The sequence below is a fragment of the Rhinatrema bivittatum genome, chromosome 17 (assembly GCF_901001135.1).
Source record: "Rhinatrema bivittatum chromosome 17, aRhiBiv1.1, whole genome shotgun sequence".
NCBI classification, from domain to species: domain Eukaryota; kingdom Metazoa; phylum Chordata; class Amphibia; order Gymnophiona; family Rhinatrematidae; genus Rhinatrema; species Rhinatrema bivittatum.
Window position 1 is genome coordinate 48,290 of NC_042631.1, and position 26,403 is coordinate 74,692.

A 26,403-nucleotide genomic window follows, 5' to 3' on the forward strand; every position below is an offset into this window, starting at 1 on the left:
GGTGGGAAGAAGAGCATATGGGTGCCGTTGACTCCAGCTGTCCTGCTGCGTTTGGGCCCGGGCGGAGGACCTATTTCGCTCGGGTAGCTGGAGCAGCTGGGTCAGCAGGGGACCAGGAAGTGTTGCGACACACTGGTTGAGAACCGCTGTTCTTGAGTGTTTCTTACAGGGCAAACAAGATGGCAGTCCTTGCACATGAGCAGCAACATCCAATGGAGTGTCTGACTCTCCTTGTTTCAAGGATTTCTCTTGCTTGTGTGTGGGGTGTGCTTTGTGTTTTTTTTTTTTTTGGGGGGGGAGTTATCAATCTTCCAACTGGATCAAGGTGGGGTCTCTCTCTCCTCCCCTCTATCATTTGCAAGTAGGTTTTTTGAAATTTCAAAGTGAGTTTAATTTCATCATTGATCCTAGCACAGTGGTGTGATTGTTGCCTGCTGGCCATCAAGAGCTGTTGCTATCACAGATCCCCATCATAGATGCAGCAACCACGGATGTCATATGACACAAGTGTGTACAGATAATCCACAAAGGACTCGAGCCTGTTTGGAGAAGGTGGACCAACTCTTTGGGCACCAGAAGACCAATCCATTGACATCAAGGGACCTCTCAGCCTCACCAATGGCCATCGAGCCATTGACATCGGTGGGGCCATGGGCACAGACAGCAGTGCCTATCAGGGATCCCAGAGATGAGTTATCAACCAGCTGTTCCAGGTCTAAGATGTCGGGTTTATTATCTTCAACCTCTGCACCAGGGAAGGACTAAACTGAATATCAAGGGAAGCCAAAGAAACATCTATTCCAGTCCATGCATGGTTCCGGGCACAGGAATGCATCAGCTTTGCTGAAATGCCCCTGAAGCGACCACCATGGGGAAGAGCACCTGTCCTGCATGGTCACCACCAGTCCAGATGTTGGCCTCCTGGATCCTAGTCCATGTTAGTATCTGCAATCTTTGAGGAGCTGGAGAAGTGAATGCAGCAGGCCATGGAGAAAGCACTGCAGGGCCTTGGTGTTTGAGCACAGATGACATTGGAACCAGCATTGCTGCTCCTGGAGCCACTGCTCTACATCCTTCAGGTGCTTATCTGTATTTTACCCACACTGTCACAGGTTTGATGCTTGGGGCATCAGAACCACCAGTTATTGGTCCAGTGGTCTTTCCCAGTTCCTTGGAAGAGGGAGCTCCCCTGAACTCGGGGGTGGCCTTGGGGTCCAGGCGTACCCAGTCAGTTGCTCTGGTTTGCATACCACTGGCAGAGGACCAAATGCCATGGGATCCATCAGCTGTCTGACACTGAGTACATCTCTTGATGCCTGAGGAGTAGATTCCTCAGAGGCTTGATGATTTAAATATCATTATCGGAAATAGGCCAAAAATAATGGCATAAAGTAGGCAACCAAATATTTAGCACATATATTTAGAATTTATCTTACGATTATAATGGAATATTTTGCTTAAAGCTATAACGTTACACATGTGGCTATGCAGACAAAGGGAATAGGAAGCTAGATTAAAGGTTACAGAATGTTCTAACTCTACTTTCCTGTGCAGATGGTAAAGAGACTAAAGCTAAAAGCAAATGATTATGCTTGGAATAAAAATAAACACTTATGAATGAGAGAGTGCTTAAATAAGAGCAGAAATCAAACCACTCCTGGGGGGGAGATGCTCAGAAAAGTGAATCATGCTAATTTTATAAGATATATATATAAAAAATCAGATGTAGCTTGTTAGGTTTTGTCAGTTTTAAACCTGTCTAACATTGTTTCTCTTGATGTGCACACATCAATAAAGTGTAGAAAACTTGGATGTGACACTTAATCCATCTAAGAAAGGAGAAGCACCAGAGGCCTGTATTCAAAGATTTCCATAGACTCTGACCCTTCTTCTCCCATTGGCACAAGGGAATCTCATTCAGAAGTTTTGTCTGGTTGATGGCAGAGGCCATCCCATTTATTGTAGAAACAAGATGATACCTGGCGCAAGATGCTGGATATTCTCCAGTACATGAAGTCTCCTAAGGAGATCATGGTAGTCACAGTGCATGAGATCCTAATGGAGTTACTGATGAGAATTGTTGCACCAGTTGGTCGCAGGTGGCTGTGACCTCTCACGCTTACCTCTTCTGCTTCTCACAACTCAGAGTTTGGGACAGAGGGCGGCCTTTGCTTCCCCACGATGACCTCCTTGGTATGCCCAGGATGGTGTGGGCGCTCCCGGCAGCCGTCTTGCATCTGGGTTCCTCTAGGCGCATGCCTGAACCACCTTGAAGGACATCATGACGGGAACCTCGGGGACGTCCCCACCGCATGACGTCATCCGCATATGGTATATAACACCAGCTGACTTCCTCGCTAATCGATAGCAAGGATATCGTCCTGCTAGTTCCTTCCTACTGGGACTTCGCCTCACTGTCTTGCAGAGTGGTTGAGGTACCCACTCCTCGGGGGGGCCTATTGTGCACTCTAGGCTATCCACTCCTCGGAGGGCCATTTCTCTGTCTGTTTCTCCAGTGAGCAGCTCGCATCGTATTGGAGGACCTCACCTTCCAGCTCCAGTTCTCCTTGATGGCTACAAGATGCCATCGTGAGTACAGCATACCATCTCTACCTTTTGTGGCATGGTTCCCCAGATCATCCCACTTGCGGCCTATACTGGAACCGCTGTCTTGGGCTCCAACTATTGGTTATCCTATTTCAGTGAACACCTCTGGTCCTTCGGTACAAAGCCAGATTTCAAAGTCAAGATCAGCCTACATATACCCATGCAGCATGCTTAGCTCTTCAGTATTGTGTGTCTCCCTTAACAGATGCAGACACCATTCCACACTAGAATAGTGGTAACAATTACAGCAAAAATAAAGGAATTTACCTTTAAGAAGATCGATCCCCGCTCTTCTGCAGGTGAAACCTAAGGGCCCCTCCCCCAGTTGAGAGTGCCCGGAGGTGATCTCCGGTGTCCCTTGGTCCCGGCATGGACTTAGCCCCCAGAGTGGCTGAAAGGCAGCAGCTGCACATCCGAGCATGGCGGTGAAGGTAACCCCCCCCCCCCCCCCCCCCCCCCCCCCCCCCGCTTTTACCGCTTGTGTACCGGAGACTGTCCGGTACACAAGCGGTAAACGACTAGACCAGGTAACAAGGAAACTTTACGTTCAGGTCTCCAGAACTCTGATCGCTCTACCGACTCAGTGAGTTATAAGGAACATAGATCGGGTTGAGCAGCCTTAGGCTAGACTCCCAATCTGTCCAAGGGAGACCCTTAAGGGGGGTGCCATCTTCCCTCCCCCTCGGCGGGACGCACACGATCTTCCGGCGGCCAATGTGCATAACTTAAGCACATACCATAGTCATGCACATAGCTGCGCATACAGCGGTGTGCACATCTTGGAGCTGAGTGCATAAGTTGGTCACGCGCACGCGGAGCACCTTCAGGCGCATACCTATGGCTGCACACAAATACCAAGCGCATATCTACGTCTATGCCCAAATCCTCACACGCAGTGAAACTTGTTCGCCTAGCCATAGATGCAATGGCACCAGCGTCTTAAGATGGCCATTAGGCCCTCTCCTTGCATAGCCTGCCACATAAGAGCCACGCAGACTGAATTGAAGTCCTGCCCCTGTCTGTGGAGCGAAGAACCCAGGGGGAGCGGACCCCCACTGTCAGGTCCAAAACTAATGAGGCTTGTTCCCCAAGACCTACAGGAAGACACCTCTGGGGCATATCTCCACCCCTCCCCTGGGATCATCATGGACCCAGGGATCTCCTCTTGGGTGGAATTATTTAAAGGGCTGTGAACAGCCCCTGTGGCTATCATGGCTCAACCCAGGCCGGAAGCACAAGATCCTCCCAGCACTACTCAGATGCCTTGAGACAGGCCTCGCCTAACCAAGAATTCCCCTATTTGGGGTCCAGATAACTCAGTGAGGAGAGTGACTCCCTGGAAGGAGAAATCCCTCCAGGGATGGAACCATACTTCACTTCTTCCACAAGGACGAATTACCAGTCCTTGTTCCTCAGACTCCGAAGATGCTGAGCATCCCGGGCTCTGACCCTATGGCAGAACCAAAGAGGAACCCTATCTTGGTGTCCCCTCGTAAGGTCTCATGCTATGGTCCTATGTTGGAAACCATCCAGGAACTGATTGACCTGGAATGGAATGCCCCAGAGGCCAACTTCAAAGGGGGGGGGGGGGTGATCCTTGGAAGCCCTACCCCCTAGAACCTGTGGCCAAGGAGCGCCTGCGTTCCCGAAAAGTGGACACTATGGCCTGTGCAGTCTCAAAGCGAACAAAGATTTCCGTTGAAGGAGCGACACTGAAGGACAGACTACAGGATTCCATCCTTAAGCAAGCCTTTGACGCAATAGCAATGACACTGCAGATTGTTCCTGCTTCGCACTGGTAGCACGTGCTGATTACTCCTAGAGAGACGCAAATGTGGCCGGAAAGACGATGGAATCTGCGGCATCCTTCCTCACTGATGCAAGCTCAGACCTAGTGCGCAGTATCAGCCAGAAGACTAGCGCAACAAAACCGGTCTGCGGACGTGACATCTAAAGCAAATCTCACGAGAATCCCCCTAAAGAACCTCTTGTTCGGGAGCGATTTGGAGAAGTTAGCCAACAAATGGGACAAATCTCCAGTACCCAGACTACCGGAAGATAATGGTAGAAGACCCCAGCGTCCCTCCCCTCAGAAGGACCAAGGGCAAAGGATTGCAGCACTCTAGGTCCTACAGGAATGTAGTTCCAGGTACTTCTCCCCTCCAGAAGAAACCAGTCCTCTCGGAGCAGACACACCAAAAGGGGAGCAGGACCGGGGGACAGGCTCCAACTGTACCCCACAGTGAGAAGAGACCGGCCCATCCACAGGAAGAAGCCATAGAGGGTCGACTTGCCCTCTTCTACCAAAGATGGGTCAAGAGAACATAGGACAAATGGGTCCTAAATATCAATTGAGAGGGGTACACTCTGGAATTCCGCTGCACCTATCGAGAAATTTGAGATCACACTGGCAGTAGAAACCACATTAACAAGACTACTCATTCTGAAGGCAATAACCGGGGTCCATGCCCCAGCATACTGGGCCCTATTCCATCTATTTTATTGTTCCCAAGAAGGGAAGGGTCATTCTGACCCATTTTGGGTCTCAAGAATGTCGACCATCATCTACAGATGCCACACTTCAGCAAGGAAACCCTGTGCTCCACTGTAATGGCAGTTCAACCAGGAGAGTACCTAACCTCCCTGGACCTCCCCGAAGCCTATCGTGACATCCCAGTTTATCTGGATCACCAGCGCTTCCTGCGCTTTGCAATACTGGGTCACAATTACCAGTCCCGGGGGCTCCCCTTGGGCCTAGTAACAACCCCCCCAGGACCTTCACCAAAAGTATGGTGGTTGTGGCAGCAGTACTGGAGAAGGAAAGGGTCCTAGTACATCCTCACCTGGAAGACTGGCTGATCAGGACAAAATCTTCAGAGGAGAGCAGGGAGGTGACTACCAGAGTCAAGAGCCTCCTGCAGGAGCTCGGATGGGTCATGAACAACAAACAGAACAAAGTCGTATTTCACGGGAAAAGATAATGTCTCAGCAGACCACCTCAGCAGAGAGAGCCTAGACCCAGCGGAATGGATGCTGTTGACCACAGCCCTCCAACTGATAGTAAATAGCTAGGGCCTCCCAGCCTTGGGCATTGAGCCGGGTTGCCAGTAGATCCCAGGTTCTTCAGTCCCAGACGAGAACCACAATCCTGAGGACTCAATGCTCTTGTCCAAACCTGAACATGACCACTATTGGGCAGAGTCATCTGCAAGATAGAGCACCACAGGGGACTGGATCTACTAGTCGCCCCTGATTGCATGTCTGCGTGCTATGGTAGTCTTGGTCAAAGACTACTTGCAGGGAACCCTCTGTGCCTACATCCACATAGGGATCTTATCCGGCAGGGTCAGACGCTCCAAGTAGGTCCATCTCGATTCCCTCTTACGATCTGACCCTTGAGAGGGCCAGCCAGAAGAATCGCAGTTATACAAAGGCTATGATTGACACTGCGCGCAAGATCTCCACATCCCTGTCTTACATAGGGATCTGGAGAGTATCCGAAGCCTGATATAAGAACCGCGGGATTCTCCCACGAACAGCCAAAATCCCATGATCCTGGAGTTCCTGCAGGAAGGTATGAAGAAGGGGTTGTCACTCAATTCCCTCAAGGTCCAACTTGCCACACTGTGAATGGCTTCACTGCTGAAATGGAGGGCATCAGACTAGCAACCCATCCAGATGTGTCCCTCTCCCGGAAAGGGATTAAACAACTCTGACAGCCTCTAAAAGGGCCGGTACCTCTAAGGAATCTCTACCTAGACGGGACTTTCTGCAGACCAACTCGTGGTCTGCCGCCACGCCTCTTAACATTGAAGACTACATCCGTGGTGGTTCAGTTCGTTGCATCTCCGAACTTCAGGCATTATCCTGTCGGGAACCGTTCTTAGGTTCACATCTAGAATCATACAACAGCGCATGGTCTTCTCCTTCTTACCAAAAGTGGTTTCCCAGTTTCACGTGTATTTGGATTTTCCCAGTGGTTTCCCAGTTTCACGTGAACCAAACCATCTTGAGACCATCTTCAGATGAACATAAGGACTCTGAAGACACCGCCTTCTTCGCCATCTAAATGTCGGCAGACTCCTAGTCCGATACCTGACAAGATCGGGACCTGTGCGCAAAACTGATCACCTGCTCATTCTTCACAGCGGGAAGGAACAAGGGGAAGCAACATTGCCGGTGACCATAGCCCCCTGGATCAACGAAGTAATTAATGCAGCCTACATACAGGCAGGAAAACCATTACCTCTACAGGTCAAGGTGCATTCTACAAGGGCCCAGGCAGTTTCCTGGGCTGATAAGCCGCTTTCGCCAACAGATATCCATCGGGTGGCGACATGATCCTCCCTACACACCTTCTCCAGCATCCCTCACTTGGATGTTCAGGCCAGGGAGGACACAACTTTCGCAGGGGCAGCCTCCCACCCTGTAGGGGAGTAGCTTTTGTACATCCCATTTGGTCCTGAGTCCATCTGGCTACACGCTAGGAAATGAAGACATTACTTTCCTGATAATTTTGTTTACATGTAATATAAGAACACAAGAAATTGCCATGCTGGGTCAGACAAGGGTCCATCAAGCCCAGCATCCTGTTTCCAAAAGAGGCCAAACAAGGCCACAAACCTGGCAATTACCCAGACACTAAGATCCCATGCTACTGATGCAATTAATAGCAGTGGCTATTCCCTAAGTAAACTTGATTAATAGTTGTTAATGGACTTCTCCTCCAAGAACTTATCCAAACCTTTTTTGAACCCAGCTACACTAACTGTACTAACCACATCCTCTAGCAACAAATTCCAGAGCTTTATTGTGTGTTGAGTGAGAATTTTCTCTGATTAGTCTTAAATGTGCTACTTGCTAACTTCATAGAATGCCACCTAGTCCTATTATTTGAAAGTGTAAATAAGTCACATCTACTCATTCAAGACCTCTCATGATCTTAAAGACCTCTATCATATCCCCCCTCAGCCATCTCTTCTCCAAGCTGAACAGCCCTAACCTCTTCAGCCTTTCCTCATAGAGGAGCTGTTCCATCCCCTTTATCATTTTGGTAGCCCTTCTCTATATCTTCTCCATCGCAACTATATCTTTTTTTGAGATGTGGCGACCAGAATTGTACACAGTATTCAAGGTGCGGTCTGATCATGGAGCGATTATAGAGGCATTATGACATTTTACGTTCTATTAACCATTCCTTTCCTAATAATTCCTAACATTCTGTTTGCTTTTTTTGACTGCTGCAGCACACTGAGCTGACCAATTTTAAAGTATCATCCACTATGATGCCAAGATCTTTTTCCTGGGTGGTAGCTCCTTTTTCCTGGGTGGTAGCTCCTAATATGGAACCTAACATCGTGTAAGTACAGCAAGGGTTATTTTTCCCTATATGCAACACCTTGCACTTATCCACATTAAATTTCATCTGCCATTTGGATGCCCAATCTTTCAGTCTTGCAAGGTCCTCCTGTAATGTATCAGTCTGCTTGTGATTTAACTACTCTGAATAATTTTATCTGCAAATTTGATTACCTCACTCATTGTATTCTTTTCCAGATCATATATGCGTGTGTGTCTGTATATTTATATAGAAAAGCACCCGTCCAAGTACATATCCCTGAGGCACTCCACTGTTTACCCTTTTCCACTGAGAAAATTGGCCATTTAATCCTACTGTTTCCTGTCTTTTAACCAGTTTGTAATCCACGAAAGGACATCGCCTCCTATCCCATGACTTTTTAGTTTTTGTAGAAGCCTCTCATGAGGGAATTTCAGACGCCTTCTGAAAATCCAAATACACTACATCTACCGGTTCACCTTTATCCACATGTTTATTAACCCCTTCAAAAAATGAAGCAGATTTGTTAGGCAAGACTTCTCTTGGGTAAATCCATGTTGACTGTATTCCATTAAACCATATCTTTCTATATGCTCTACAATTTTGATCTTGAGAATAGTTTCCACTATTTTTATGGGTACTGACATCAGGCTCACTGGTCTATAGTTACCCAGATCGCCCCTGGAGCCTTTTTTAAATATTGGGGTTACATTGGTCACCCTCCAGTCTTCAGGTACAATGGATGATTTTAATGATGTTACAAATTTTAACTAATATAGATCAAATATTTCATTTTTGAGTTCCTTGAGTACCCTAGGATGCATACCATCCGGTCCAGGTGATTTGCTACTCTTTAGTTTATCAATCTGGCCTACTACATCTTCCAGGTTCACAGTGATTTGGTTCAGTTCATCTGACTCATCACCCCTGAAAACCATCTCCGGAACTGGTAGCTCCCCAACATCCTCATTAGTAAACACTGAGGCAAAGAATTCATTTAGTCTTTCTGCAATGGCCTTATCTTCCCTAAGAGCCCCTTTAACCCTCGGTCATCTAATGGTCCAACCAACTCCCTCAAAAGCTTTTATTATGAGTTTTTGCCTATATGGCCAACTTCATTTCAAATTCTCTCTTCGCCTGTCTTATCAATGTTTTACACGTAGCTTGACAATGCTTATGTTTTATCCTATTTTCTTCAGATAGATCCTTGTTCCAATTTTTGAAGGATGTTCTTTTGGCTAAAATAGCCTTTTTCACCTCACCTTTTAACCATGACTGTAATAGTTTTGCCTTCCTTCCACCTTTCTTAATGCGTGGAATACATATGGGCTGTGCCTCTAGGATTTTATTTTTAACCTTTCAGTTCTTTTTTCTATTTTCCTCATTTTATCAAAGTTTCCCTTTTAAAAGTTTAGTGTTAGAGCTGCAGATTTACTTATTGTCCTCCGTCCAGTTATTAGTTTAGATTTTATCATGTTATGATCACTGTTGCCAAGTGGCCCCACCACCATTACCTTTCACTAAATCCTGCGTTCCACTAAAAATTAAATCTAAAATAGCTCCCTCTCTCTTGTTGGTTCCTGAACCAATTGCTCCATGAAGCAATCATTTATTACATCCAGGAACTTTGTCTCAAGCAAGTCCTGATGTTACATTTACCCAGTCAGTGTTGGGGTAATTGAAATCTCCCATTATTATTGCACTGCCAAATTGGTTTGCTTCCCTGATTTCTCTTAGCATTTCATCATCTGTCTGACCATTTTGTCCAGGTGGACGGTAGTATACTTCTATCACTATACTCTACCCAACATACATGGGATTTCTACCCATCTAAATTCTACTGAGCATTTAGTCTCTTGTATGATCTTTATCCTGTTGGACTCTATACCCTCCCGGATATAGTGCCACACTCCCACCAAGTTGATCCTCCCTATCATTGAAATTTAATTTGTACCCTGATATAGTACTGTCCCATTGGTTATCCTCTTTCCACCAAGTCTCTGATGCCAATTATGTCAAATATGGACAATTTCAAGGTGATGAATCTAGGGAAAAACTCATACTGTAGTTACATGATGCTATTTTCCATATTAGAAGTTACCACCCTGGAAAAAGATCTAAGAATCATAGTTGATAATACATTGGAAATGTCAGTACAGTTAGTTATGGTGCTCAAAGCTATCTATCTCTCTATCTCTCTCTCTATCTATTTATCTATTTATCTATTCATCTAATCTATCTATCCTCAATAAAGGGGTTGGAATGGCTCCCCTATGAGGAGAGGTTAAGGTGGTTCTGCTTGGAGAGGGGATACGATACAGGTCTATAAAATGAGAGGATCTAAAAGGCTAAATGTGAATCTGTTTTTTCAGATAATAGGACTAGGGAGCACTCCCTGAAGTTAGCAAGTAGCACAAATCTGAGATTGAGCAAAAAAAAAATGTGTAAATAACTTCTGAAATTTTGTTGCTGAAGGATGTGCTTAGGGGGTAGTCTGTGTAGCTGGGTTTAAAAAAAATTTGGATATGTTCTTGGAGGAGAGGTCCATTACCTGCTATTAATCAAGTTGACTTAGAAAATAGCCACTGTTATTACTAGCATCAGTAGCATGGGATATACTTATTTTTTGGGTTCTTGTCAGGTGCTTGTAGCCAGGATTGGCCAGTGTTGGAAACAGGATGCAGGGCTTGATGGATCCTTGGTCTCACCCAGTATGGAGATTTCTTATGTTCTTAGTACTGGAATGTTTGGCAGGTCCTTCCTTTCGACTGCTGCACAGTCTCTGCCTTTATTGACTTTGAAAATTGTGTTCTGGTGGCTATATACTCAGCACATCACATCTCTGAACTGCAGCCATTCCTCCTGACTCTAGGGGCATTACAGCAATGTAGTGTTCTATCCTTCTTGTCCAAGGTAGTATCGGAGTTTCATTTGACTCAGTCCATTTCATTGCTATTCCTCAGTCATTTGGATGTCAAGAGACTTCTAGTGCAGTATCTGGAACTCTTAGAATCGTTCCAAAAGACGGACCGCCTGTATGTCCTTCACTGTGGAAGGAAGCGGTGTGAACCGGCTTCACAGGGTACCATAGATCACTTTTTTATTAAGGCGGTGGTCATGGGAGCCTATGTGGAGACCAGAAAGCCATTGCCTTCTCGAGTTCGAGCTCGTTCCACTAGGGCTCAGGTGGTCTCGTATGTGGCAATTAGACAGTCACCTGCCAATATTTATCAAGTGCCGATGTGGTCCTCCTTGCATACCACCTCCACGTTTTATTGTCTGGATATACAGGCCCGAGAGGACGCAGCCTTTGCACAGGCAGTGTTGACCAGACTGCTGGCAGCCTCCCCACCCCTGATCAGGAGTAGGTTTTGTACATCCGCTTGGTACTGAGTCCATCTGGCTACACACTAAAAAAAAATGGAGTAGTTAACTTACCTGATAATTTCATTTTCCTTGTTGTAGACAGTTGTACTCGGCATCCCGCCTTCGGCTACCCGAGAACTGTGCCACGGGTTCTTCTGTGGAGTGGGCCTAAAATCCAAGGGATTACGGTTGTTCATCCAGTCCCTAGGTACCTATAGTCTTACTGGAATTTAGGGTTTATGGTTGGTAGAGTACAGTTAGTTATCCATTTTTTATTATATTTTTAATCAAGTCCTTTCACTAGTATGTCCACAGTGGCTTTTGAAGAGAAAACTGGAGGTCTTGATGTCACGGCAGGGGTAAATATACTATGACATCAGCTTTGCAGGCTTACTGTGTCTCCATCTGCTGATAGGGCAGCATAACCCATTGGTCCCAAGTCAATCTGTCTACAGTAAGGAAAACAATTATCAGTTAAGTAATTTCTACATTTAACCATGGTGTAGCAGGTAAACCTATCTCTATACAGCTTATAGTCTGCTTCAGTTGAAGCCTTACCCTAAGATTTTGTGCTTTGTCTTAGGGACAGTGTTTTTAGCTCAGCTGATGATGAAAGCTGCTTTTGAACTACTGTGCTCATGTGACCTGAAGTACCTGACCTGGAAGGTTGTATTTTTGGTGGCTGTCACTTCAGTACACAGGGTCAGTGGGCTCCAGGCCTTGGTGACTCATCCAAATTACACTAAAAGTTTTCACAATGGGATGGTCTTGTGCATGCACCCTGAGTTCCTGGCTAAGGTGGTGACTGACTTCCTTTTTAACCCGTCCATTGTCTTGCCAATGTTCTTTCTCAGGCTATCTTCTCACCAAGGTGAAGAAGCTCTGCACAGTTAGGACTGCAAGAAAGCCTTGGCCTTCTGTCTGGAATGGACTGAAGCCCGTAGACAATCCAACCAGCTTTGTTCTTTTGACCAGAACAGGCTGGGAATTGTCATCGCCAAAAAGATACTATCCAATTGGCTATTAGACTGCATCTCCTATTATGCCCAGGCTAGATTGCATCTTGGAGGTCATGTCAAGGCTTACTCTGTTCGAGCCATAGCTGCATTAGTGGCCCACTTGCCAGCAGTCCCAATGAGATCTGCAGAGCTGCGACTTGGCGTTCCAGCCACTCATTCATATCACAATAGTGTCTGGCTTTGTCTTATTTATTTATTTAAAATATTTATATACCGTTTTATAAAATGAGTTTTTGTCAGAACGGTTTACATAATTAAAATAAAATTTTTCAAAGAAAGTCAAATTAAAAATAAGTTAAAATATACAAAAATTAGTCAATAGCTAAAAATTTAGCTTAAAAAAAAATAAATCAAATTAATTACTCAAAAACAAAATAATAAATAAGAATATGTTGCCATGGACTTCCTATCGGGGGGAAAAAGGGAAGGAGGGGGGGAAGGGAGGGTATGAGAAAATGGAAATGTAACTAGTAAAAGGGGAATGGGGGAATAGTAAAAAGGGAAGGAATGAGATGAATATGATGAATGTGGAAATGAAATGAATGAGCATTAAACTTGTTCTTGAGTGGATGTTTGAAATGCGAGTTGGAACAAATGTGTTTTGAGTGATTTTTTGAAGTGAGACGGATTTGATATAGATCGGAGAGGGTTTGGGAGTGAATTCCAAAGAATGGGACCGGCTACCGAGAAAGCTCTCTTTCTGGTGACGTCTAATCTGGCTTGTTTGGGTGAGGGAATGTCTAAGAGATTTTGGGTAAGTGATCTTAAGTGTCTTGTTGGTTTGTAAATCCGTAGTAAAGAGCAGAGCCAGGTGGAAGTTGGATTATGGATTAGGCTATGAATAGTGGAAAGAATTTTATATTTTATCCTGAATTTTATGGGGAGCCAGTGTAAGGATTGAAGGATAGGAGTGATATGATGATATAAAGGTGTTCTAGTTAGAATTCGGGCTGCACTGTTTTGAATTAATTGAAGGGGGTATAGTGAAGAATCTGGTAGTCCTAGGTAAAGAGCATTACAATAGTCGAGACCGGAGAAGACTAGGGATTGAAGAATGGTTCGATAGTCACGATAGAAGAGCAGTGGTCGGAAATGTTTTAGAAGCCGTAGTTTGTAGAATGATTTTTTGGTAAGTGAGGAGATATGTTGCTTCATAGAAAGATCAGAGTTTATGAGTATACCTAGGTTTGTAGCTTGACGTGTTATGGGTATGGTAGTATTGTTTATTGACAAGTGTGATGGTGGACCTATTGTAGTATCTGAAATAGACGATAAATGTATAATTTCAGTTTTTGAGGAGTTTAGTTTTAACCGGTTATGAGAGAACCAGGAGTTTATGGTGGATAGATAGAGGGAAACCAAAGATAATGTTGCTGACCAAGATGTTTTATAAGGGACATAGAACTGAATATCATCTGCATAGATTTTGAATTGAAGATTGAGTGAAGATAAGATGTTACATAGCGGTAAGAGATATATATTGAACAGAATAGGGGATAAAGATGAACCTTGGGGGACACTGGAATTGATAATGTAGGGAGTGGATGAGTGGTGATTGTAGTTAACTTGTTGGGGGCGATCTGAGAGGAATGATGAGAACCAATTCAAAACTGTTCCTGTAACACCTATAGATTTTAAACCTGAAATGAGAATTTGATGGTCCACTGTATCAAAAGCAGATGAAATGTCTAAAAAAACTATAATGTAATCCGTATATGAATCAAAAGCACAAAAAAAAGTGTCGAAAGAGGATAGTAAGAGTGTTTCTGTGGAATGTCCTTTTCTGAATCCATGTTGATTGATATGTAGAATATTGTGTTCTGTGAGAAAATCGGTTAATTGATGTAGTACTGCAGATTCTATAAGTTTCGCTAAAGAAGTAAGAGAGGCAATTGGTCTGTAATTGTTGAGATCTGATATTTCTTTGGCTTTTGATTTTTGGATAGGTAATATGGAAGTCTTTTTCAAGGTATGGGGGAATTCTCCAGTTTCTAGGGATTGGTTAACCAAAAGACTGAGAAAAAATCAAGCCTCTTGTTTGAGGGCTTTAAAGAAGGTTCCAGAGCAGGGGTTATAGGGGGAATTAGAGGGTTTTTGCTTGCTAATGATATTAAGAATGGTACTTTCTTGTCCAATCTGCCCTTTAGAACTTGTTTCTGGTTTAGAACCAGATTCTATAGCCACCCAAAGCCTGTTTTTGTTTAAGATACTCCCTCCTCCCCCCGTTGCCAACAAACATTGTTGTGCCTTTTTGCACCTGTTTTGTTGGCCCCCTTTTTTTGTGGGGTGGGGACTGCCTGTAGCTAGGGATTCACCCAAGTGAGGACTGCCATCCTGCTTGTCCTCAGAGAATGCATGGTTGCTTACCTGTAACAGGTGTTCTCAGAGGACAAGACATGGGTTGTCATGAGACCCACCCGCTTCCCTGTGGAATTGTTTTTTCTTAAAATTCAATGTTGTAAGACTGAGGGGACCACATGTGGCCACTGATGTAATGCATGCTCAGAAGGGCTCAGTCAAAATTCTAGAAACTTTCATAAGTTTTCTGTGCCAGACTTCATTAAGGTCACCCATGTGTGAAGACTGACATCCTGCTGTCCTCGGAGAACACTTGTTAGAGATAAGCACTCTGCTCTGCCTCTTACCATATTTTGCTGCTATTTGAATTCTTCAGCTGAATCTTTTGCTTTGTAAGATGATAAAAGCAATTGCAGCAGGACCTGGAACTCATTTTGACTGACATCTAAAACATTGTTATTTATGAGAAGTTGCACTCAATGTAATGCTTCAGTGGCATTTAGAAATGTTTTCCATTTTAAAATCATCTTCATTAAGGGCCTGACTTTTAAAAGCTTTTAATCCAGTAAATGGGCTTTTGAAGATTGCTACAATAGTATATGGGCAATTCATTTGAAAATTCAGCAGTAAGGTGTGTTGCTTTGGGGTACAGGGGCAAGAGTTTAAAATATCTGGCACTGTATTGTTTTACCAAAGGGAATACAAACATTTGTTACAACTCTCTTTTTTTTTTCTTTTACATGTACACTGCTCATCTGTTCCTTGCTTGCATGTTTTTTGTTTTTTTTCTAGTTATGGAAAGCAAGATTAAATGGCTATGAAGAAGCTCTGAAGCTTTTTGACAAGATTTCTGATGAGAAGAGCCCAGAGTGGTCAAAGTATCTTGGACTGATCAAAAAGTTTGTAACTGATTCAAATGCTGTAGCTCAGCTGAAGGGCTTAGAAGCAGCCCTTGTCTATGTTGAAAGAGCTCATGTAGCAGGAAAGTAAGTGCTTTTACCTTCCACTTCCCTTGTCTCTCTTAAAGTGCACTAGAGCCCCCCCCCCCCCCTTGGACTCTTACATGGGGAAGACAGAAACTTTACTCTTGTCCTGTTCATAAGTGCTAAGGCTATGGTGAGGCTATTAATCGCTGAACTAGAATCAGTAGCATGGGATCTTTTTGGTGTTTGGGTTTAGTGTTTGGAAACAGGATGTTGGGCTTGATGGACCCTTGGTCTGACACAGTATGGCATGTTCTTATGATATATAAAACTTCATATCCACCAGTATTAACAGGTCTTTCTTGTGACACTTTTCATAACAACCAGTCAGTGTCTCTTGCATAACTGTAATGTTGGCTCACTAATTCAGCTCATATATAAGTATTAATGTGATCAGTGGTGCACTTTCTTTGTCCCAATAGCTTATACAGTGGGGGTCTGTGCATGGGCATGCAGATAAATCCCTGATCTGCTTGCAAGGATCCAGGCTGGTACATTGGTACCATTTAGGAACTTTAAAGGTAAATCTTAAAAACCAGCCACATATCAAATTCGGGAGACGGATGCACATGTGTCTACCTGATTGTTATGAGCCACCCACATAAGCACACAAGTACCATTCCCTGACATACCCAGATCAGTCCAGACTCCTGGGTTTTGCCTCCCCCCCCCAGCAGATGGAGGCAGAAGTTTTGACTGATACTGCTACTTATGCTGATGTGCCACCTGCAGTCCCTTAATATTTCTGTCCCTAGTAGCTGGTGGAGGTGGAAAACCAGCAATCTGGAAGACAAACCATTTCTTCTTTTATTTTTATCTCTACAGCCTCCCACAGGGGGTAGTTGGGTCCTAGGTGGACTATCCCCTTCTGGTATTTAAGGCAGAGGGGCTAAGGGTCAGGGACTCTTGCTTCAGCCCCATCTCCTTAGTGCCTGGCAGGGTTGATGACGGGGGTCCCTGCTCACTCAGTCTGCAGGGAACAGACAGAGCCTGCTGCTTTCTTTCAGGGAAGGATTTGCTTTTCTTGACTCTTATACAGTTAAAAATAAATTAAACAAAGTTCCATCTCCTTTTTGACTGAGGCGCACTTTCCGACATGCTTGTGTCCGTGTTCAGTTGAGCGGCACTCTATCTCTCCAGCAGCTGCTCTTCAGTCTTGCTCTGCCGTGTATGGTTTGTCTTTCAGGCCACATGGTGTGGCCTGTCGATCCTGAGGCCATGCATGTGCGCCTCTCACGCAGCAGCCTGTGCTCCCATTGCTTCCCCGGCAGGGAGGGCTTGTCTGGGAGCAGAATGGGGGTAAACTGAACGTACGCAGATAGTCTGGTCGGCTCTCTCTGGCACAGCAATCTCCCGAGGACCCCTTCCTGCTCAGAATGGGAACAGAGGTCATGTTGTCTGCCTCTGTCTTCCGTGTGCATTAGGGAGGGGGGAATCTCCTCCTCCATCGTTGTCGCCACAGGCGGGGGCTGAGTTTGGCAGGGACTGCGAGTTGCAGTGTGAGGAGGGTTCAGATGCCTCCTCCTTTTCTTTTTCATCAGAATTCGTCTTGCTGATGCACGAAATATGCTAGGAGGCCCCTCCGATATCAGCTAAGAGGCCTGGGCCCCAGGGGCCATGCTTCAGAGGGCCACCTCGCCTCCACCTGCAACAGACAGTTCCTCTGAGGATTTGACTTGCAACAACTCACGGGCAGAACCCTCCAGGAGCTGTCCCTGATGTTGTAGATCAGGGCACAGACCATTCCTCATAACAGGGGCTGGCCGCTGAGGGTGATGATCCCAAGGTGGTTCGGCTCTTCCGCCCGGAGGAGCTGGCTCCTTTTATACCTATGGTTTGGGAAGAGTTGGGAAATCGGAAGTTCAGGGTTCTCAGCAAGACAAAACTCCGTTCGACAGCAGTCCTGAGTTAGTCCTTTTGTAGGCACTGGTCGGGCAGAGAAGGCACATCTCAAGGATCTGGAAGGGGGTAAAGCCTCCCATGATGTGAGGTTGGTTAATTCCTTGGTTCCAGTAATAGGGGGCCGGCTGGCTCTCTCTTTTATGAGTGGGTCAACGGCTTTAAAACCACTTCATTTACTACAGAATGCTGCAGCTAGAGTCCTATCCAGCAAAAAAAATCAGACCACATCACCCCTGCACTCCAAAGTCTACACTGGCTACCGGTAGAAAAAAGAATTTAATTCAAGATACTGACAATCTTACACAATGCAATATATAATGCAGAGAATACTGCCCTCAACAACATAATAAAAATTCACAGATCTCAACGCACAACAAGAACCACTAGTAAATTACATCTTGTCATACCATCACTCCCATTAGCTAAGCTATCAAACACAGAGCCATCTCCATTGCTGGACCAAAACTATGGAACTCTCTACCAGACTACCTGAGCTCTCAAAGCAACATCAAATCATTTAAAAAAGAGCTCAAAACATGGATCTTCAGTCAAACATTCAAAGATGGCATCTGTTAATGACTCTTAACTTATTGAACACATAACCACTCTCGGTTAGGTAATGATAACACAATTGCAAATTAGATAAATTATCCCATTCTAAGTTTCCATTTCACATACACTCTATTTTCTGATCATTATACGGTTTGATCAGTTATACCCTGTTGGTATTAGTTGTTGACATAATATATTTAGTTTTTATTGTATCAGTTGATGAAAAAAATGTACTAAGTTGTATCTGTAAACCAGAGTGAAGGCACCTTGCTATACTTTGGTATATACAAATTTTTAAATAAAAATAAGTAATAAGACATGATTACACTTTAGAGGTTGCTTGGCCCCTGAGGCCCCCGGTTCCTGGTCTTCCCGTGTTTGTATGAGCAGAAGCGGTTAGCAATATGAGACACTGCATGCTGTCTTAGCGAGTTAGCTGTTCCAGTGCCTGTGGATGAGAGAGGAACAGGTTGCTACTTCATCTATTTCATAGTGCCAAAAAAGGAGGGCACATTCCGCCCAATCCTCTGTTTGAAGAAGGTAAACTAGATGCTCGGTTCCTCACTTCCACATGGGAACTCCTACGGTCCATTATTGCTTCGGTACACAGAGTTCCTGGCATATCTGGTTTTAACAGAAGCCTACTTACACATTGGGATCCGGCACGATTACCAGCAGGATCTGTGGTTCATGATTCTGGGGCAGCACTTCCAGTTCTGTGCTCTGCCCTTAGGCTTGGCGATGGTGCCCAGAACCTACAGAGAGAAGGGATCTTGGTCCACCCCTACCTGGACGACTGGCTGATTCGAGCAAAGTCTGCATCCCTGTGAAAAGCAACTGTGGATTTAGTCTTCCAATGCCTGAGATTTTTGGGGTGGATAGTCAACCTGGCAGAGTCTCCTGATTTCTTCCCAGAAGCTAGAGTTCCTTGGAGCCTTGTTAGACATGGCAATAGGGAAAGGTGGTGTGGCTTCCCCCCCCCCCCCCCCCCCCAAACAAACAATTTCCAAGTTATAATCTCAGGTTCGAGGGCTTCTGGGCAAGTGGTTGCCAAAGGTCTGGGATTACTTGCAAGTGCTCGGATCTATGGCTTCCATCTTGGAGCTGGTGCCATGGGCCTTTGCGCATATGAGACCTCTTCAGTCAGCCTTGTTGCCCCGTTGGGATCCAAAGTCTCAGCTTTTCCATCTACCTCTTCCCTTCACGGAGCTGGCTTGGGGGCCAGTCTGTCATGGTGGCTCCTCCCAGCAAGTTACACAAAGAAGTGGATTTGGAGGTCCCACCTTGGTTGATCATGATGGGATGCCAGCTTTTCTGGTTGGGGGGTAGTCTGTCAGGAGAACTCGGCGCAGGGCCAGTAGTCTGCGGAGGAGGCCGCTTGGCCGATCCACAGCCAGGAAACCCGAGCTGCGAGACTAGTCCTGTGGACTTTCCTCCCCTTAGTGCAAGGTAAGTCAGTGAGAGTGCTGTCAAACAGTGCGATGATGGTGGCGAATATAAATCACTAAGGCGGCACCAAGAGCTAAGCTGTAGCCCTGGATCTGATCTGGGTGGAGCTGCATCTGGAGAGGATAGTGGCTTTTCACATAGTGGGCACAAGCAATGTTCAGGCAGATATTCGCAGCAGACATCAACTGGATCCCGGAGAATGGGAACTGTCAGACGAGGCGTTCCATTTGCAGCAAAGAAGTCGGAACACGCTTCATGTGGACTGCATAGCAACGTTTCACAATGCCAAGTCCCCACGGTTCTTCAGCCGACAGCGGGAGACAGATGCAGAAGGAGTGGATGCCTTATTTCTCCCTTGGCTGTCAGATGTTCTCCTGTATGTTTCCGTCGTGGCTGCTAATCAGCAAAGTGCTCTGTCGCATAGAAATTCATTTGGGCGACGTGCTCGTGGCCCTGATGTCCATAGTTCGCAGATCTGGTCCACCTAGAAGTAAACGGTCCTTTACGGTTGGCTCACCTTCCACATCTTCTACGTTAAGCTCCTGTCTTTTCCAGGTTTGACCTCTGTTATGGCTCAGTCTAAAGACTTAGGAGGTTAGATCATATCACCCAAACACTTGCAGATTTACACTGGCTCCCAATAGAACAAAGAGTGCAATTTAAAACACTATGCACAGTTCATAAACTAATAAATGATGAAAATGCCGACTGGCTTAACACTGCACTACGACTACATGTCCCTCAAAGAAATCTCAGATAGGTTAACAAAGCTCTGTTAACCATACCCTCAGTCAAAACAGCAAAGTTGACCCAAGTTAGAGAAAGAGCACTATCTTTTGCAGGACCAATACTATGGAACACATTACCACTGGAACTAAGACTAATGAAAAAGTTAAAACTCTTTAAAAAAGGCTTAAAAACATGGCTCTTCAAGAAAGCATTTCACAAGGAGGTAGCCGAATAACACATACAGCTGAAAGTCACCTATAAAGCAGAATTGCTAATTTTTATTATTTTCTCATAATTAAGTATGAAATTAGAAAGACAGTATAAACACATTATTTTAACAATCATAATGGTAACCTCAACCCATTCCACATGTAGAGTATATTATTGAACTATGTAACTGTAGAACACTGGCACCCTATGGATAAGTTAGAAACCAAACCATACCTATTTGTGCCTAATTGTAAACCGTTGTGATGGTGCTCTACTAAACGACAGTATAGAAAAGTTTTAAATAAATAAATAAATGGGCGCTGTTGAGATTTGGAGGTGACACTGTTTCAGTCTATCCAATCATATGTGTCGTGCAGTGGCCCCAGAAGATGTCATAAGGTTTCTAGAGTCACTATTGCTTGGTGGTTGAAAGAAGCAGTTGGTGCTGCCTACATTACTTAAGGGCGTCAGGTTCCCGCCAGGCTTCGGGCTCATTCCAAGCGGCCTCCTGGGCCGAATGTCAGCAAGTATCGCCGCAAGAGATCTGTAGGGCAGCTACTTGGAGGTCTTTGGCAGACATTACCGTCTGGATGTCCAGGCCCCAGACACTAGGGGGTTTGGAGAACGTGTGCTTCAAGCGGGACTCTAGAGGTCCCATCCCAAGTAGGGAAGCTTTGGTACATCTCAGGGGTCTGGTCTGATCTGGGTTCATAGAGGGAAAGAAAAATTGGTTCCCTGTACGTACCAGGATCAGTCCAGACTGCTGGGTTATGTCTCCTCTCCAGCAGATGGAGTCAGAGAGAAAACTGAACGCACCCTCTAGATATACTGGTGTGCCACCTGCCAGCCCTCAGTATTTCCTCTGACTCCAGCAGATCGAGAGGCATAACCTGCGGTCCTGTCCTGACTAAATTTAATATCAGGTGTATTCTTCTATTTGTCTGACTAAATTGTCTGCACTGTCTAGATCAATGCTGAGGACACTTGGTTCTCTCTAGTTTGCAAAAAAAAAAATGTATACTTATATTAATAATTTATATACTTTAGTGTCTGAATTTTCTGTGGCAAGTTTATTTGGCTATCGAGTTAAGGCAGGCGTGGAGGGCCTAGCTCTCCCTCTTTTACCAGGATTAGGGTCCCTTGGTCCTGGGGGGGAGTTTACCGGTGGGCCAGTCACCCCCCCCCCCTCCCGTTTTAGGGGTGTTTCTGCCAGTTTTACACTAACTGAAGAGGGCTCCTTTAAAAAAAAAAAAAAAATACCTTCGCAGACACGTAAGTCCTGCTGGCGGCAGGCAGAGCTCTAATTGAAAGCCCTAGCCTGCTGCGCATACCAGGGACTCCGGAGGGGGTGGCTTGTTCACCCGGCGATTTGGCGCGCTTTTACTACTACTCAGGAGTCCTTACCTTTGGCGGGGTTTTTCTTCCTGCTTTCGAATGCCGCGGTCTTCGGCCTGCACGGCCTGTGGCTGGGCGGGGGCGCGACTCTCCAGGGAGGGCCTCTGCTCCCGTTGTATTCCCGGGGGCGAGGGACCCTCCCGAGTGCCGAGCGCTGCCCGCAGCGGCTCCTTGGCGTCTTCTTCAGCGCGGCAGGGGACACTGGCTGCCGCGCGGTCGACAGCCCCGCCTCCCTGTGAGAGGGAGCCGGCGGCCATTTTGGACACGCGGCAGGCTGCTGCTTTAGAATCGGAGGATGAGGGTTCCTCTCCTCTCTCGCCGCCTGCCCTAAGCCCGCGCAGTGGAACCGATCTAGATGGTCCTCCTGCCCCTCCCGCTTCGGGCTCCATGAAAAGGAGAGTTCCCTTTTCGTCAAAATTTGTACTGTTAATGCATCAGGCATTTTTGGAGGCAGAGGCAGGCTGGGAGCCGGATGAACCCCCTCCCGCGAAGGTTCCTAGGGTGTCCCCTATCGCAGACATAGCTGGGGTTCCTGGAAAAGCGGGGGCTTCTCTAGGAGCCGGACCTATCTCCTTAGGGAGTACGGGTGCTCCGGGAGGACTGGATTTCACCCAGGAATCTCCGGATGCCGCGGGGGCAGGGGTCTCGGACGCTCAGGAGGCTCTCGAGGAGATGACCCCGAAATTTTGCGCCTCTTTGGTAAGGATGAGCTTAATTTTCTCATCCAGCATGTGTTAAAGGAATTAGAGATTCCCGCCCCGCAGCAGGACACGGATACATCTACGGGGGATGTAGCAATGGCGGGTTTGAGGGCCCCCCCGCAAACCTTTCCTTACATCCCAAGGTGGTGCAGCTTGTCTCTAAAGAATGGGAGGTCCCAGAGGCATCCCTGCGGGTTAGCAGGGCTATGAATAAGTTATATTCTCTACCCTCACATTCTTTGGAGATTTTTAAAGTTCCTGCCGTAGATTCGGCGGCACCGCTGTAGTAAAGCATACTACCATTCCGGTCATGGGTGGTGTAGCTTTAAAAGATCTTCAAGACAGAAAGTTAGAGGTGCTTTTGAAGCGCATGTTTGAAATAGCGGCCCTGGGAGTCCGTGCGGCAGCTTGTAGCAGTATGGTGCAGAGAGCCACTCTCCACTGGGTTCAGCAATTGCTTACCACACAGGAGCTCCCGCCTGCCGAGGCGGAACAGGCCAACTGTGTGGAGGTGGTGGTCGCTTACACAGCGGACGCCTTGTATGATCTGTTGAGAACCTCTGCCCGTACTATGTCTTCGGCGGTGGCTGCTCGGCGGCTTCTTTGGCTTCGCCGTTGGTCGGCAGATGCCTCCTCTAAGTCACGTTTAGCCGCTTTCCCCTTTAAGGGGAAGTTATTGTTTGGTGAGGAATTGGATCAACTCATCAAAGACCTGGGGGATAATAAGGTATATAAATTGCCGGAGGACAAGCCCCGTCAGTTTCGACCTTTCGGGAATGTGCGATCCCGGTTTCGGGGGCAGCGCAGATTTCGCTACGGTAGGGGTGGCTCCTTTTCGCAGAAACAGCAAGGCCCGAGGTCGCAAGCGTGGTCTCCTTCCTTTCGTGGCCGGTGACCGCAACGATTGGGATCCTCCCAGCAATCGCCCGCCGGGAAACCCTCGCAATGAAGGCGCGCTGACCCATTCCTCCTTCCCCAGAATCGGCGGTCGTTTGTCCCTGTTTTGGGAGGAGTGGGTCAAAATCACGTCAGATCAGTGGGTCCTCGACGTGGTACGTTACGGTTACGAGTTGGACTTTGCTCGACCCCTCCGGGACTTTTTTATGATATCCCCTTGCGGGCCTCGGGAAAAGCAACTTGTTATAGCCGAAACGGTGAACCACTTACGGGCCCTCGGGGCAGTACTACCCGTTCCCTCGGACGAGGCAAGAACGGGCCGCTATTCCATTTACTTTCTAGTCCCAAAGAAGGAAGGTACGTTCCATCCCATTCTGGATTTGAAGCGAGTAAACAAGGCCTTGCGCATTCCCCGGTTTCGCATGGAAACTCTAAGGCAGGGGTCAGGAACCTTTTTGGCTGAGAGAGCCATAAACGCCATATATTTTAAAATGTAATTCCATGAGAGCCATACAATATGTTTAAAACTAAATACAAGTAAATGTGTGCATTTTATGTAAGATCACACTTTTAAAGTACAATAAGTCTCTGAAAATATTACACCAGGCCTTAAGACACCAATACATCTCCTATTAGGAAAACGGACCAAGTCAGGCTGCTATAGAGTCCTACACAGAAACTACACGCCAGCAGAAAACCTCACCTGAATCACGTGCTGTCCCTCACCTAACATAGAATAAAGAGACCAAAACGCATAACAAGAAGCATGCAGACAAAAACTGAATTGGAAACTGCAACAAGCCAGAGTCTCTGTATGCAGTGTAACAAAGGGAAAAAAGAAACATCACACATCCTTATAAAACAAATCAAGAAATATAAAATCATCAGCAGTAAAACTGTACTAACAAAAAGAACATATTTCGAAACAGCTGATGAGTGGAATATCCAATAATTAAAAACTCATATAAAACATTTCCAGATACCAACAAAATATTTCAAAATAGCAGACACAAAGATCCAGTAATGAAAAATAATAAGGATACAAAAATTTTTTTGCTCTGCATACCTGGGAACGTTTGATATCCAGGTGTCCTGAGATTGTTCTGAATTAGCAGGAGGTGGGGTGGTTTGCTTGGAACTTTCTCCTCTCTCAGTCACATACCAGCGCTCTCTCTCACACTGGCTCTCAATGACACACCTATACACACATGCTCTCAGTCACTCACATATACAAATGTTTTTTCTCTCTCACTTATATAGGCTCTTAATTACACATTTACACACATGCTGTCTATCTTTTCACGCTTACACACACACACAGGCTTTCAATCACATAAATACATGCTGTCTTTTTCTCTCACACACAGACTCTCATTCACATGCTTACAAACATGTCCTCTCTTTCTCTCATTTACACACAGGCTCTCAATCACATACTCACATGCTCCCTCACCTAAATCAGCTCTCAATCACACACAGACACACATGGTCGCTCTCTCTCATTTAAACACAGGCTCTCAATCACATACTCACATGCTCCCTCACCTAAATCAGCTCTCAATCACACAGACACACATGGTCTCTCTCTCTCATTTAAACACAGGCTCCCAATCACATACTCACATGCTCCATCACCTAAACCAGCTGTCAATCAGACACAGACACACATGATCTCTCTCTTACTTATACACACAGGCTCTTAATCATACATACACATGATCTCTCTCACACATAAAGGATCTCAATCATACACACATACTCTTTCAAACAAACAGGTTTTCAATTACAAACTTACACATACAGGTTCCCAATGGTAAACTTACATTCATGCTCTCTCTCTCACAGGCAGGATCTCAATCACAGACATTCTCTCTTTCACATATACAGGCTCTCAATCATTCACATACATGCAATCTCTCACTCACACACACAGGATCTCAAACACACATGCTTGCTCGCTCATTCACTCTCTCTCTCCCCCTCCCCCCCCCCCCCCCCCCCCCCCCCCCCGGGAACTCACGGCAGCAGCAGCCACCTCCCAACGCTAACCTCCTTCATTTTCAGCCCTCGCGGAGGCGAAGGCGGAGTCCCATCGGCCGCGGTTGAAGATTTTCATTTTCCTCCGAGCCGCGCTGCAGTCTTCTTCCCGTTGGACACTAGCGTGCCTGCGCGGGTCTTCCCGCGCAGGCACCCGATGCTCTCCACTTCCTCTTCCGGGCCGCGGGAAGAAGAGAGCACGCCGGTGCTCTCTTCTTCCCGCGGCCCGGAAGAGGAAGTGGAGAGCATCGGGTGCCTGCGCGGGAAGACCCGCGCAGGCACCCGATGACTCCAGCGCTGGCACCCGGCTGACACCCGATGACTCCCGCGCAGGCACCCGGATGACTCCAGTCGGCGTGCTCTCTTCTCCTCCCCCCCCCCCCCCCCCCCCCCGCGGCCCGGAAGAGGAAGTGGTGAGCATCGGGTGCCTGCGCGGAAGAAGAGACCACGCTAGTGTGGTCTCTTCTTCCCGCGCAGGCACCCGATGCTCTCCACTTCCTCTTCCGGGCCGCGGGGGGGGGGGGGGGGGGAGGAGAAGAGAGCACGCCGGTGCCGCTGACTCCAGCTGTCCTGCCGCGTTCCGCCCGGGCTGACAGCATTTTAAGCCCGGGCGGCGGAGGACCGGGGAGCAGCTGGGTCAGCGGGGAACCGCGAAGTATGGCGACACTTGTCTGCGAGCCAGATGCAGCCCTCAAAAGAGCCATATCTGGCTCGCGAGCCATGGGTTCCCGACCCCTGCTCGAAGGTCTGTTATTGCGGCCGTCCACAAGGGAGAATTTTTGGCTTCTTTGGATCTAGCCGAGGCATATCTCCACATCGGAATCCGGGAGCGTCATCAGAGATATCTGAGATTCATGGTGTTGGGAGAACACTACCAGTTTTGTGCCCTTCCTTTCGGCCTAGCTACAGCTCCAAGAGTG

The 26,403-nt window shown here is 46.6% G+C and overlaps 1 protein-coding gene across 6 annotated transcripts in view; it reads left to right on the forward strand.

Annotated features, from left to right (window-relative positions):
• CKAP5 (cytoskeleton associated protein 5) overlaps positions 1-26,403 on the forward strand; it is a 300,340-nt gene that overhangs the window by 15,140 nt on the left and 258,797 nt on the right. For all 6 annotated transcript variants that reach the window (XM_029583093.1, XM_029583094.1, XM_029583096.1 and 3 more), the window contains exon 3: positions 15,421-15,614. In XM_029583093.1, coding sequence (XP_029438953.1) covers positions 15,421-15,614 — 194 coding nt within the window. The remainder of the gene's footprint in view (positions 1-15,420; positions 15,615-26,403) is intronic.